Source organism: Galendromus occidentalis, unplaced genomic scaffold (genome assembly GCF_000255335.2).
Source record: "Galendromus occidentalis unplaced genomic scaffold, Mocc_1.1 scf7180000077511, whole genome shotgun sequence".
Lineage (NCBI taxonomy): Eukaryota > Metazoa > Arthropoda > Arachnida > Mesostigmata > Phytoseiidae > Galendromus > Galendromus occidentalis.
Window position 1 is genome coordinate 881,913 of NW_003805499.1, and position 12,328 is coordinate 894,240.

Consider the following 12,328-nt stretch of genomic DNA (forward strand, 5'->3'; position numbering starts at 1 on the left):
TGAGCCGTATCCCATATGTGAGCGATTCTCTACACTGGGACCTGCATCTGAGGCGGAAATCAGGGATATGTTTGCATCTTGCACACAAAATGCTCTTCGAGTCTCCTATGGGTGGGTTTTACTGCATCTCTTGGAGCGTTGCCGATGCTGGTTCTGGTTCGAGGCCAGCGAGCGAAGAGAGCCGTTTCCGAGGACCAACCTATCTTACCGTTGGGTAGTCAGCGATCAATCTCTCGTAAGTCGTTCGATGACCAACGCAAAGGAATTCCACATGTCTGGATAATTCCAGCTTCTATAGAAATTCTTCTTTGCTGAGTATATTTCAAATATATCCGATAAGCTTTTTTTTCCAAAGAGTATTGAAAGAGAATTCCGCTTTGCTTAGATTGATCTGAACCCAAACAATTGTATCTATACCCCACGATGTTGAGACGCGTTTACTGTACATAAGAATGAGGCTCGTGGCGAGTCAAGAGTCAGTTGAGTGATATGTAATTATAATGGAGTGCAATCGATTCGCTGATTCGAGAAGACTACCATTGAGGTTCGGCCCTCGAGACCGGGAAAGTATTCGAAGAAGGTGTAAGGTCCTGGTGCTCTTTCGTTTCGAGAATGAACTTGTTTCCGGAGCACTAATTTATGAACGCACTCGTTTGCCTGTAGACCTCGACCACAACAATTGTCTTTCGAGATGCGCTTTTCGAAAACTTTTTCCAAACGAGCCGCTTCGATGACCCGGCGATCGACAGATCGATCATCCATCTCGTGTCCAGATTTGATATCCTTCAGGAGAGACGGATCGTGACGTTTGTTGTTGATTTTTTGGCAACAAAGGAACTTGAATTCAAATAAAGCAGTAGTACTGTAGTTTTGAAAAATGAATCGAGTTTCTATTCATCTCATTCCCGGATTGCGATTCGAACGCGGAGTCTTCGAACGCACGGAATTCCATCATATGAAATTCGATCCACCGAGTGAATAGATATTCGGTCCGGAGAGGCGACGGGAGTGAGACTTCAGAGATCCCAGTCGTAGCCACCGCAATATCCGTTGAGAATGGGCGCTGCCGGGATTCCTCTGCGGACCATTCTACATCTCATTTCATCCAAGCGGAATTTCGCGGATTCAACGTCAACCACCGACGCACTCGACCACAGTCTCTCCGCCACGGCTCCAGCACGTGGCCTGAAATGCCCAATACACCCCTTAATTAGCTGGATATTGAAGCGAACGATCGGGATCAGGGATAGTCTGCCGTGTCGATCAGAGATCCATATTCAGGACATATGCATTCAGTTCTCCCGAGCTCACCAGAGGCGCGAGATGAGAGTCGTTCCGTCGACGTATTCTCCCCACATGCAAGCTTCTCCCCCGATGATAAGATCCTTGTCTTCGTCTGTCGCCTCGAAGTCACGCGGATCTATATTGTAGTACTTCTTCCAATCTTCGCCGTAGCTTATGTAATTCAAGTACCACGGAGCCGACAGCACCAGCTGATAGCCATGCTTAACGATTCTCGACATGTACGTTTGCCAGGGGAGCAGCTTCGAGTCCAGGTAGACGTCTTTCCAAACCCCAACCAGGGTATCGGGCGCGGCTTTCACGCCGTTGTCGATCGGATCCTGCCAGATCATGTACTTCGCGCCTAGATTCTTCACGCTGTCCAGCGTGCGACGCACATAGTGCTGCTCCACCTCTGCCACCTTCTTCATCTCATTCTTTGCCATGAACTCGGCGATTTCCGGACTCGATTCCCTGAAATAGCATTCTGGTCGAACGGCGATCGTAGACCTCGTCGCCCAAGCTGTCAGATCGAGCGGAGTGCGGACCATTCATCATTCATCACAACTGACCAACACTTGTAGTAGACTTCATCCATTCCGAGATGGATGTACTCGTCCGGGAATGTTCTTGTCGTTTCGTTGAAGATCTCTTTCATCACATCGTACGTATAGTTCTGCATAGGGTTCAGCATTTCAAAGCCAGCGAAATCCGGATGGCGTGATGTGCCCTTCCCACCCTCGCCGTAGCATGGAGTCAGGAGCTCTGGAATCGGATCGTTTCCAGGGAAGCGAGAGCAGCCATCCTTCCGTCCCCGCATCGGGGATTTCAGACTCAAATCATGTGTCTCCAAAATTGATATTGCGTACTTGGGAAAATTTTCCCGATAGCTTGAGTGTGGCCAGGAGTGTCGATTTCGGGTATGACGCGGATGCCCCGGAGGCGGGCATACTCGATGATTTCTCTCAAATTTTCTTGCGTATAAATCTGCTTTGGATGGTAAGCTGCGTCCGTGAGATTGGGAAACACTTCCATCTCGTAGGGCCATGATTGATCGTCGACGAGATGCCAGTGGAAGACATTGAATTTCGAGTAAGACATGGCATCCTAGATCAGGAAGAGTTAGAGCCTCAATCGCAATCAGGGACATAAACAGGATATTGATATTAAAATCAGAGCGGAATGACGAGCAAGACTCGTCCGTATATTGGCTCTTCGATCTGCACATGAGTGTGAGCTCACCAAGTTTTGTTTCAGGACTTTCATCGGTTGAAAATGACGGGCGGTATCCAAGAGAATTCCTCGGAAACTGAATCGAGGCCAATCTTCAATTGATGTTGCGTTGATGAAGAACTTGGAAGGGAAAGACAATTATGAGCACTTTGATACAAGCTCCTCGCCGACCGTTGCGGAATCTCGTCAGGTCTCGGGATTCTAATATTTAAGATGTTTTATGAACTCACGCTTCCTGCTTTCTCGTCATGGTATAGGAGCTGAGAGAATGTTTCCAATCCTCGGAGCGCACCCCAGACGGTTTTCGATTTGAGGATAGCTGCACCGTCATCCTTTATCTCCAATTTGTCTGAAAGAAGTACATATAGCATGCGTAATCCCTCTCCCGCCCTCGGAAGATCCCTGGGCCACATCATGGTCGATTTCTCCCGGAAACTCACATTTTTCGTCGCTCTTGTGATGTGGATATCCACAGTGTTCGGCCTTGTCCTCATATTCTTCAACTTCGACATCGAGAGCTTTCAACTTCGTCTTCGAGCTCTCGGCGGTCTTGTTGACGGGGAACAGCAGCTTCTTATACCTGCGGCGTACAATCAATGTATGCATGCTTGATTCAAAGATTCGATGGTCCAGGGTTCTAATGGAACATGCCGAAAAACCAACCTCTTTATCGCTTGGTCTACGATATCGCAGCAAATAGCCTCCGATCGAATATCGAAGTTATTGGGATCGACTTCCAATAGCTTATCGGATGGTCTGTAGACTTGAGGTAGAGGCCATGGCGACCCTGGGGGTGACGGAGTTCCCTGCAAGGATCTCCCCGCTGACTGTGGTATCGAGCGTTTCTCGACATGGGAAGGTGGAACTCAAAGGCGACTCCAAAAAACTGACCACCCCCTCTCATGCTGATTTTCCATGGGAGTTCCGTGAATGAGAATTTTTTTTTACCTCGAGCGGCAGACGAACTTCTATATAGGTGATATGACTCTGAACTGCGGCAGCGAGAAGGGCAACGAAGCCCCACAATGTCCACATCGCGCTATGGCAAAAGAAGGCACTGACCGATGATCAGGACTGGCCGGTTCGGTTGGATCGATTTTGGCCGCGGGGAAGGGCTGGAAGTCCTTTCCGTTGGTAGGCACCGGATTTCCGAGCGACTGACGAGCAGTAAAAGACGCCGCTTCGATTGCTTTCTGATTTTACAGCGCATGGAAAGACATCGCTTGCTCGCACATCGAGACACCAGATAGGACAATGCCCTCACTCTTTTCGGCCCGGCTACATCATCGAAAATTTCTCCCAGAGTGTATCGAATTCGGGCTCGGTTGAGATATCCCCTACACCGCTCCCCAGCCGTTCCGATCGCATTGAAATCATCGACAATATTCATCACCATCTCGCGTTCACCAGATTTTCCACCGTGGAAAAACTCGGTTTGTGCTCGGCACTGCCGAACATCGCGCTCTCCGTGAATCTCTCCCTAATCTAATAAAAGGTGTGCTGGAGTCGTTCCCCGATTGTCAGGATTCAGAATGCTACAGTATAGTGATAATAATCGGTGGAGTCCACGTGGATCGGACGCTTTTCGGTCGAGGAGACGAGGATAAAAAGTAAGATCAAACTGAAAGTGAGCTTCCTCACAACCAGGGATTCCCAAAGCTCCGATGCGGCATGGTCCTGTGGAGGGAACGCGGGAAGCAAGGGAGGGTCCATGAGTATTAGCTATTTCCCGAAAGGAGGTTGTACCCAGGAGAGCCGGACAATTCGCACGGTAAATCAGCCTGCGCCAGGAGTACTTCCGAACGTATCCTTGGGAATTCGTATGCAAATAAAGAACTTTTTCACATCAGAACAAAGAAATCGAAACCAGAGCAGGTGATCTGTGTTAGCCGTCTTGGTCCCTTGGCAGTATGATCCCGGAGAGATGGGGGAATGAAGAGCTCGCTACCTCAGAGCCATTTCAGACGTGTCTCACTCCCGCTCTCAGGGATCAGGACACACCATTGATCTATCATCTGTTCGTGCAGGAACTTTCTGTTGACTTCCCTCTCGGGACCTGGGAGCCCTTGTTCACTTCGGCGTCGCAAACGACACGACTTCGATCACAAGGATGATGGAGAAGCGTGGAATGAAGCAGATAGAGGCGCTCTTAAGTGCGCTTGGATCTGATTTCTCCATTTCCCGAGACTCGAGCAAGATCTCACGCTCCGAAAAGCCTAGCTCGTTATCCACATGTCTGCACATTGAGCCAAGGGTGGAGGCTAAGGGAAACTGACCAAATAATCCAGCCCACTTTTTGTTCGGCTCAGGGAGGATCGTGTTGATCATAGCCTATCCGCTCTTCACACTTTCTGCCGGCTTCGGATGACGCGCTATTGCACTTCGATCCCATCTTGACACACCTGACAGTCGAACGAGACTGAGAAGTTACCCCATATTGGTACGGCGATTCCACAGTGTTCTCACCGATGCCCCAACCTTTTGGAAGCCACTGTGCCCTCGCATCCAGATCACCCGGGAGAAGAATCCAGAAAGTCACGCCAAAAGCGGCATCCAAGGCCCCTCAGTAATCAGGGCTGACCTCGGAGCTATTTCCGTACGGCTGTCCGAGGGGCGAAAGCTGAATCTATTGAGGGCCCTTGAAGTTCCTGCTGCTCCAGCCAAAAACTCTATCGGGGGATTTTCCTGAAAGCGACAGCCCGACGGGTCCTAGATGGAGCTTCAATGGATGATTGATTCGCTCACTTGATCGGAACTATTCAGTCCCAACCTCTGAGCATTTGGAAATCATCGATTTTCTTTTCCGAGCATGAGCCCGCTCATCACAAGCGGCACCCTTCTCACGGCTACTCCAGATCCATAGGAGTCCACGCGAGCGCTCACCGAGGACGACCCTGACGAGCGAGCCGACGCCAACAAAGAGGTAGAGAGGACGATTACCTATGACGTACTCAGAAGCAATACAGGGATGATTCCCATTTCTCCTACAGGGAAGTTCCCCCTGGAATTCAGCGAGGGCGGGAACCTTCATCCGGTAGACTCCTGCTGTGACGTCGCCTCTGATTGCATGCGAAGAGAGCAGAAATATCCTCTCGGAAAGTCATCTCCCTGTGGGAATACTTTACTAGGAGCCGCGGACCGCTTCCGTCGGAATACTTTAAATTACAGTGATTCGATGAAGGTTATGAAACAAATTAACCATTGCGTGATTGCTTAAAAGTTTGAACACAGGCCGCGGACTTCGCGACCATCATTAGAGGCGGAAACTTCAATCGTCTCCATTCCTGTTCTTGAGCATGCCAGACACCGCCAGGTTGTCAGCCTGTTCATTGCCATGGATACCGGAATGGCCATTCACATGTGTCCATTTGACGTCGATTCCCTTGCTGGCTTCGAGAAGGTCTTCGAAATCTTCTTTGTTGATCACAGGCTTACCAGCGGCCGTTTTCCAATTCTTCTCTTGCCATCCAGGCATCTGGAAGGAAATCGGTCTCGGTGAGGAAGGTCCTCGGTCACTAACAGGTTTGACGCTCTCATGATCGGGGCATGGATCAGGTATGACTCACCCATTTCGTCGTCGACTGTACAAGGAAGTCGCTGTCTGTGCGGATCTCAACTTCTTCGTAACCCTGTTCTTTCGCTTGTTGGATAGCTCGTGTCGCAGCTTGAATTTCAGCTCGGTTATTCGTGGGCTTGCCCTTTAAGGGTTCGGAAACGTTCCTCGGGTCTCCATCGCCCCAATAAACACCTGGAGAGAATCGACATACCGGTTTCATGATCAGATTCTCGATCACATTCAATAGAGGGGAAGTTGCCCGCCGATTATCTCGAATCCATGTCGAGAGGGAATTGAGCCCAAGACGCGCGCGTACGAGGATTGCCTCCCCTGAGAGTTCTCCCGAGGGAGCAAACGTGAGGAGCATTCCCCACGTCTTCTCCTTATGGTGCTCTTCCCAGCTCCCCATGTTGACGCTCGTTCTTTTGAAAATAATGATCATGATCATCGATTCGAATATATCAGTGAGAAACACGAGGATTCAAGCCGAAGGAAAGACCTGTATTCGGCATTCCGAGTCCGGAAATATTTTAGGCGCCACTCAGGAGTATTGGGAATAGTTCCCGATCACGACCTCAACGAACCTATGCCTGCTTTCGCTCCGGCCATTCCGTTTCCGCTACAAGCCCCGTCGGTGTAGACCACAGGCACTTCTCTTCGTGGACGACTTCGGGGCGGTGGCTCGGCATACGAACTTGTGAAGGATGGCACGAATCTGCGGACGTATTCGTAAGCTCAAATTCTCCGTCACGACTTTTCGTGGGGGCGAGTTCCCGAAATCTATCAAATCAAACGCATGGTTCCTCCTCGAAATCGATCGAACAACTCGAAAAAACTTACGCATGTTCTACCGGAGCTGCTGGGGCTGTAGACCTCGCCGATGTGGAGCTGGCGCTGGCACCGGCGGGACCGTTGCCGCGAGCGAAATTTTGTGCCTCTTGATAACTATCGAACCTTTTGAACCTACGGAATGAAGGATGTTCTCAGTGAGAATCTCGTTATCGACCCGCGATCCACTGGAAAAATGTGTCGATTTGCTGTCACTCACTTGGCACCCGAGTAGCCTTTGACAAGGCTCTCGCATTCCGCCCACGAGTTCACAACCCCAGTACTCCGTCCTGAGTTAATGGCATAATAAGAACCACCTGCGGCTCTGCGAGGCATTCTGAGAAAGCGTCGAGACTCCGAAAAATTCGCACCTATTGATCTACCCACTAAAACAAGAAACGAATCGACAGAGATCGCACACGAACGCATGTAACGGACGGCAGGCTCCCTCCACACCCGATATTCAACTGCGCGTTGACGACGAAGTTCTTCTTGTCGTTGAAGCCATCAGCTGTTTCCTGTAGCGGCGACGACCGACACATGCAGCATGCAGCCGTGGATGGAGGGAGAGAGGGCCCGCTCGCTCAACATTGTTTGTTGACGTAGTAGATGCTCCACATAGAAGCTTCGTTCTGAGCGGCTTTCGTTGCACGAGCGCGAAAAACTTGTGGATGATGTGGACCCCTCCTCGGTATGAGAAATTCGATCGAATAATTCTATGTTGAACGATGGAGCTTCAGTGGGATGCTCGAAACGCGCCTCCTCAATTTTCCATTTAAATTGAAAGCAGTGTGTTTTGGAGACGTCACAAATTCCTATGTCTTTGCAAACAGACAGTCGTCGGAAAACATTGACCAGAAAATCGAACAATCAGCAACAGTCGTTTCGCTGCCAGTGAAGAACTTGAAGAAACAATCGAGTAGATGTAGAGATGCGGAAAACGCCTTGAACGTATTCATCTTCTCGATCTGAACGCAAGCAGAGTGAGTACTTCCCTGTGATCTCCCTCCTAGAGTTCAGAGCGTCGAAATTTCGCCTTTCCCTTATTTGGAGATCTGTCTCGGTATCTTGCTGCGAATCACTCACTGCGGGGCTGAGGAGCAATACAGAGCTCGTGAGATCGGCACAGAGCTGTGGTGAACAGTTCGACAAGAGGGCTGGAGGTTAGAGGGTTCTCTCAGTACCCAATCATAAAATCAACTGCCGCTGATACGAGGGGGGGGGCTCCCGTCGCTCAAAGAGCGAGAATCGATCCTTTTCACGTGAGGACGAACCCTGCTTCGGAGCCAGGGGGAACGATAATTATATGATTCCACGCTACTTCTGTGGAGAGTTACATTCAATCGCAGTTCGTGCAAAGATCCGATGGTCGTGAGTTCGGACCTGACTCGCAATGGTCAGAATCGAAATATCTGGCCGCTAACCCTCAATCGCATTAAGACACGAAAAAAAAACGATTGCGTCGATTCCAAACACGAAACGGCTCCGGTTTCGCTAGTGGCCTCACTGATACAACCTGATAGATCCCTCCCGAAGACGAGGTCGTGGAAGGGAGCGATATCGAGTTTGTGCGATGGATCATCCGTTCCGGTTTGGCCTCTATTTCAGTAAACTTCTGAGATGAGTGAGCTCGGTGAGCCTCGGCTCTGGAGCCGAGCTGCTTTCCTGGCAGCATTGGGACTGGATGCAAGCGCCCGTAGCAATCGAATGATTATTTCCTTCGGGGTTTATCGAATATATTGAACGTTTCCAGTTGTAAAGAGGGCTCCTGTTATATCCATGGAAGCCAGCTGTCAGGCGATCATTTCCATTGGAGGACACTGAGGAGGAGCAGCGAATATCCAGCACATTCTCAAGAGGGACTCGTATGAAATTCCACCTTATCTCCTCATTGACGGTGGAACAATGCCGCTCGGTCGGTGTACTTGATCTGCCTTCGGCCTCTTTTGCCCGTCCTCGAACCGATTCCGTGAGCGTTGGAGGAAAAGGAAAATTGGAATCGGAGAGGAGAAGGAGGCATTGGAAGCGCGGACCTCCAGATCAAGCATGATTTCACCTCCCGCGCGTTGCTCGAAATGCGAATCCGATGCTCGAACGGTTAGATGAAGAGGAGCTCGCTGCATAAATCATTTGCATAAATCTGTCCCCGCATGATCAGATCCCCGTTCGGAATCGCGCTTATTGAAGGATACCCAATTGAGTTCTCGAGTGAGTTCCTTGGTGTTGGTGCACGGGGCAATGTGGAGGCAGCCTCAAAGTGGTGTGTCCTGATAAGCTTCCTCAAGAACTCATGAAATCCTTATCCCAAGCGCTGATCCTCTTCTCCGGTGCCGACGACTCGAAAAGCACTTCTGCGAGGGTGTGACTCGATCGCTCAGCCAATCGATGGGAACTTTTCGATCCTGGTCGACCCTGCTTCTTTGGGCCCACAGAACGATGTTTTTAGTTTCTGCCCCAATTAGGCTCTCCTTCATGAAGTTTTCTCCCTGACCGAATGCTTGGTTTTCAGATGGTTTCACCACCGACAACCACGCCGCCTCTGCGGAAAGCGAGCTCATGGCGCATCATGCAAATAATCATATACCTCACCGCTGTAGCCTTCTCCATCGGCACTCTGGTCGGATACAAGGGATTAAATAGTCTTTTCAAACAGGATATGCACATGTGTATATTATATGCCACCCCTCAAGTCACAGGTTGGTCGACGAGTATATGGGGAACCGCCAATTCCCATTCCATTTATTGAGCCTCTCTACCGGGATACTCGGAATACTCACCCGACCGCTATGAATGCCTTCACAGCCAAAGAGACACCGAAGGATTGCGAAGTGTCGCTAGAAAAATCGAACAACGATAACACCTGTAATTTTGTCTACTTCTACGTCATCTCCTCCGTTGTGTACGCCATCATCGGATGCTGGTTCTTCATCGCTTGCACATCAGACGCCAAAACGCGTCCGGATGAAACGTGGGGCTCAAATGATCGCTATCGAAATCACCCACAAGAAGCTCGTTTTGCACGATCGAATTAATAACGCTGCTTGATTTCGCTTTTCAGAGTTATTCAGTCGTGGAAGCTCGTAGTTCCGGCGATTTTCTTCACGCTCATCTTGACATTCGTTTCGGTGATTTGCAGCTCCCTCCTCAGTGGCGGCGTTGCGGAATTCACAAAATCCTTCAGTTTACAGTCGTCCGTGAACGAGTAAGTTTGTTCGCCTCTGAGTCCTCGTCTGCGCTAAAATTCTCCATTCGCGAGACCCGCGTGGCAGGACGCTCATGCAGCTTGTTCCAACCGATAGGTGTCAACAGTTCAAGCTTTTTCGGCCGGAGAACGCGACAATGTTCATGAATGAAGTGCATCTCTATCGCACGGTGGCGGAACTGTTCACCTGGTTGAGCACAGCCGTGTGGCTACTCGCCGTTATAATCCTCACCTGCCGATGCTGTCTGGCAGCCGATTTCATCACAACACAGTCGGAGGTAAACAGCGTCTTGAGAAAGATGTCCACTTTCGTAGAGAAAATTCGCAAGCCCTCTGCTTCAGCCCCCGACTCCAAGAGCCCCCGACCAAAGAAACAGCAAGACCTCCGTTCCCCCGGACGGATCAAACACCAAACCTCTCCTGTTTGACGTCGACCTAGAGCTGCTTGATACCGCATCGCTTCCCATCTCTCCCATCCCTTGTGCTTGAATAAACCGCTTGCCGCAAGAGATCAGCTTCTTCTGGGCACCCAGATAGCGGACCGAGACTGCATGCATCGATCGGGCGATCGTGGTTCGCTCGATACACGAAAACGTCCCCAGACGGGCCTTGCGAGTGCTTCGATTTAACCTTCTGTCCTCGTTTGCACGGAAGGAGTTCATCGGCGATAATCGAATAAAAAAGCTTCTGCGTGGAACTTCATCCTCGATTCCGCATGTTCCGGTGGTCAAGGCATGGATGACGGTGGCGTCACGCAAAAGTGATCGTCTTCGCTCACTTCCTGCATTCATATGTCTCTCTCTCTCGGGTCGAAGCTTCTGTTTGTCGTTCATGGACCCCGCCTCGGGTCCCGTGAGAGTGGCTCGGACGCCGATTGAGTGCCTGACGAAATGAATGGCCTGTGCCTGAGTGTTGATTGTTGAGAATTTCTTTTCTTAACAGCCGCAGCCCGACAGCGTGATGATGCGCACGGAGTCTTCCCGCACAGCCACGATGGCCTCACAGAAAAGTTGGAAGAATTCGTTGCGAAGATTTGTCGCTCCTTTGAACGGCACGTCGATCACCCGTAGTCTCAAGGGCTCGCTGAAGGGTTGGCGGAGCGAGACGTCGATTAATAGAAATCTTCTGCCGAAATCAATCAAGAAAAAAAACGTTGCTTCTTCACCGAACGTGCATGCTCTCCAGTTGCAAGTCAGATCACCTCCGACGGTGCGCTACGATCACGTGACGAGCACTGTGAGCTTGAGCGACGACGGCAAGGGATCCGAGAGTGCTCGAGAAGACAGCGAATACGAGAGCGTACGAGACACATCGTTCGAGAGCGCGTACAGCGGTAGTCGGCTTTTGAACCCGGTGGGAAGTTCGCGGCAGATCGAGACCGCGACTGAGCTCCGAGAAATCGCACCCAGTGCTTAACAATTATGGCCTCCGACTCCAGTTCGGGGACCCGTACCTATGCATAGTGACCATCTTGTCGTCTGTTGAGATCAAGAATTTAGATCGAAAAACACTTATCGCATGTGCTTACCAGTAGTGGTGATGTAGTCTGGTAGCCTTGGCTCATCAACTTATTAGTACTACTCGACATTGACTGCCTCAGTAGAAACTTATTGAGCGTTTTGAAGGAGCGAGCTAGAAGCAATTGGTTTTTGCAGTACACATATATGGAGGATATGCCTGACTCCCGACGAGGTCCTGCAGCCGCTCGAACAACGACTCAACGGAGGGCCGACATTGCATTGACGTCTTCGTATCAGAACTCTTGAATACCGCCGGCTCAGAAGCTCACCGGGCGAGCGCATCCCGTTCCGACTTGAGTGATATTCCGCCTCGTCAACCGAACGGTGCGGTGCAAACGCCCAGAAATTCGGCGGAATTCGCTCATTCAAAGTGAAAATCCATCGGTGCGGACCCGACCAGAGGGCAACCGGGTCGATCCCATGATCAAATTTTCGCCCATTTTCTATAAATGGATAATGGGAAGGTGCCCTTGAGCTAAGTGAGGCGCGAAAGCGAAAGATAGCCTCACTGCCAACACCCAGGAACCCCGTTGGCAGTGAAACTAATTTGTACGAATCGCATCCTGGAGAATGCGGAGTTTATACGATGAGTTATCATGTTTTGACTAAGTGATTGATCCGTTATGACTAGAGAGACTTAGTGAGTATTTATAGCAATCGAAAACCTTGAAGCGAGAGATTCGCGATAGAAGCGCTTCATCGCTCGAT

General features: G+C 50.3%; 3 protein-coding genes across 3 annotated transcripts; 1 reads left to right on the forward strand and 2 right to left on the reverse strand.

Moving 5' to 3' along the window:
* Nucleotides 1-890: 890 nt before the first annotated feature.
* On the reverse strand, nt 891-3,564 carry LOC100897999 (beta-hexosaminidase subunit alpha). The gene is made up of 9 exons (XM_003747008.1): nt 3,463-3,564; nt 3,178-3,320; nt 2,955-3,094; nt 2,745-2,863; nt 2,524-2,634; nt 2,151-2,388; nt 1,854-2,046; nt 1,312-1,755; nt 891-1,185 (listed from the first exon to the last, which is right to left on the reverse strand). Exons 1-9 carry the CDS (start codon nt 3,547-3,549, stop codon nt 1,017-1,019), a joined length of 1,644 nt encoding a protein of 547 aa, XP_003747056.1. The 5' UTR covers nt 3,550-3,564; the 3' UTR covers nt 891-1,016.
* Nucleotides 3,565-5,606: 2,042 nt separating this feature from the next.
* rnh1 (ribonuclease H1) lies at nt 5,607-7,389 on the reverse strand. Its single transcript, XM_003746945.2, has 5 exons — nt 7,119-7,389; nt 6,911-7,033; nt 6,655-6,785; nt 6,081-6,262; nt 5,607-5,989 (listed from the first exon to the last, which is right to left on the reverse strand). The coding sequence occupies exons 1-5, from the start codon at nt 7,325-7,327 to the stop codon at nt 5,783-5,785; spliced, it is 852 nt and encodes a 283-aa protein (XP_003746993.1). The 5' UTR covers nt 7,328-7,389; the 3' UTR covers nt 5,607-5,782.
* Nucleotides 7,390-7,747: 358 nt separating this feature from the next.
* On the forward strand, nt 7,748-10,528 carry LOC100898144 (uncharacterized). The gene is made up of 5 exons (XM_003747009.2): nt 7,748-7,881; nt 9,408-9,594; nt 9,701-9,866; nt 9,957-10,100; nt 10,198-10,528. Exons 2-5 carry the CDS (start codon nt 9,408-9,410, stop codon nt 10,526-10,528), a joined length of 828 nt encoding a protein of 275 aa, XP_003747057.2. The 5' UTR covers nt 7,748-7,881.
* Nucleotides 10,529-12,328: the final 1,800 nt, after the last annotated feature.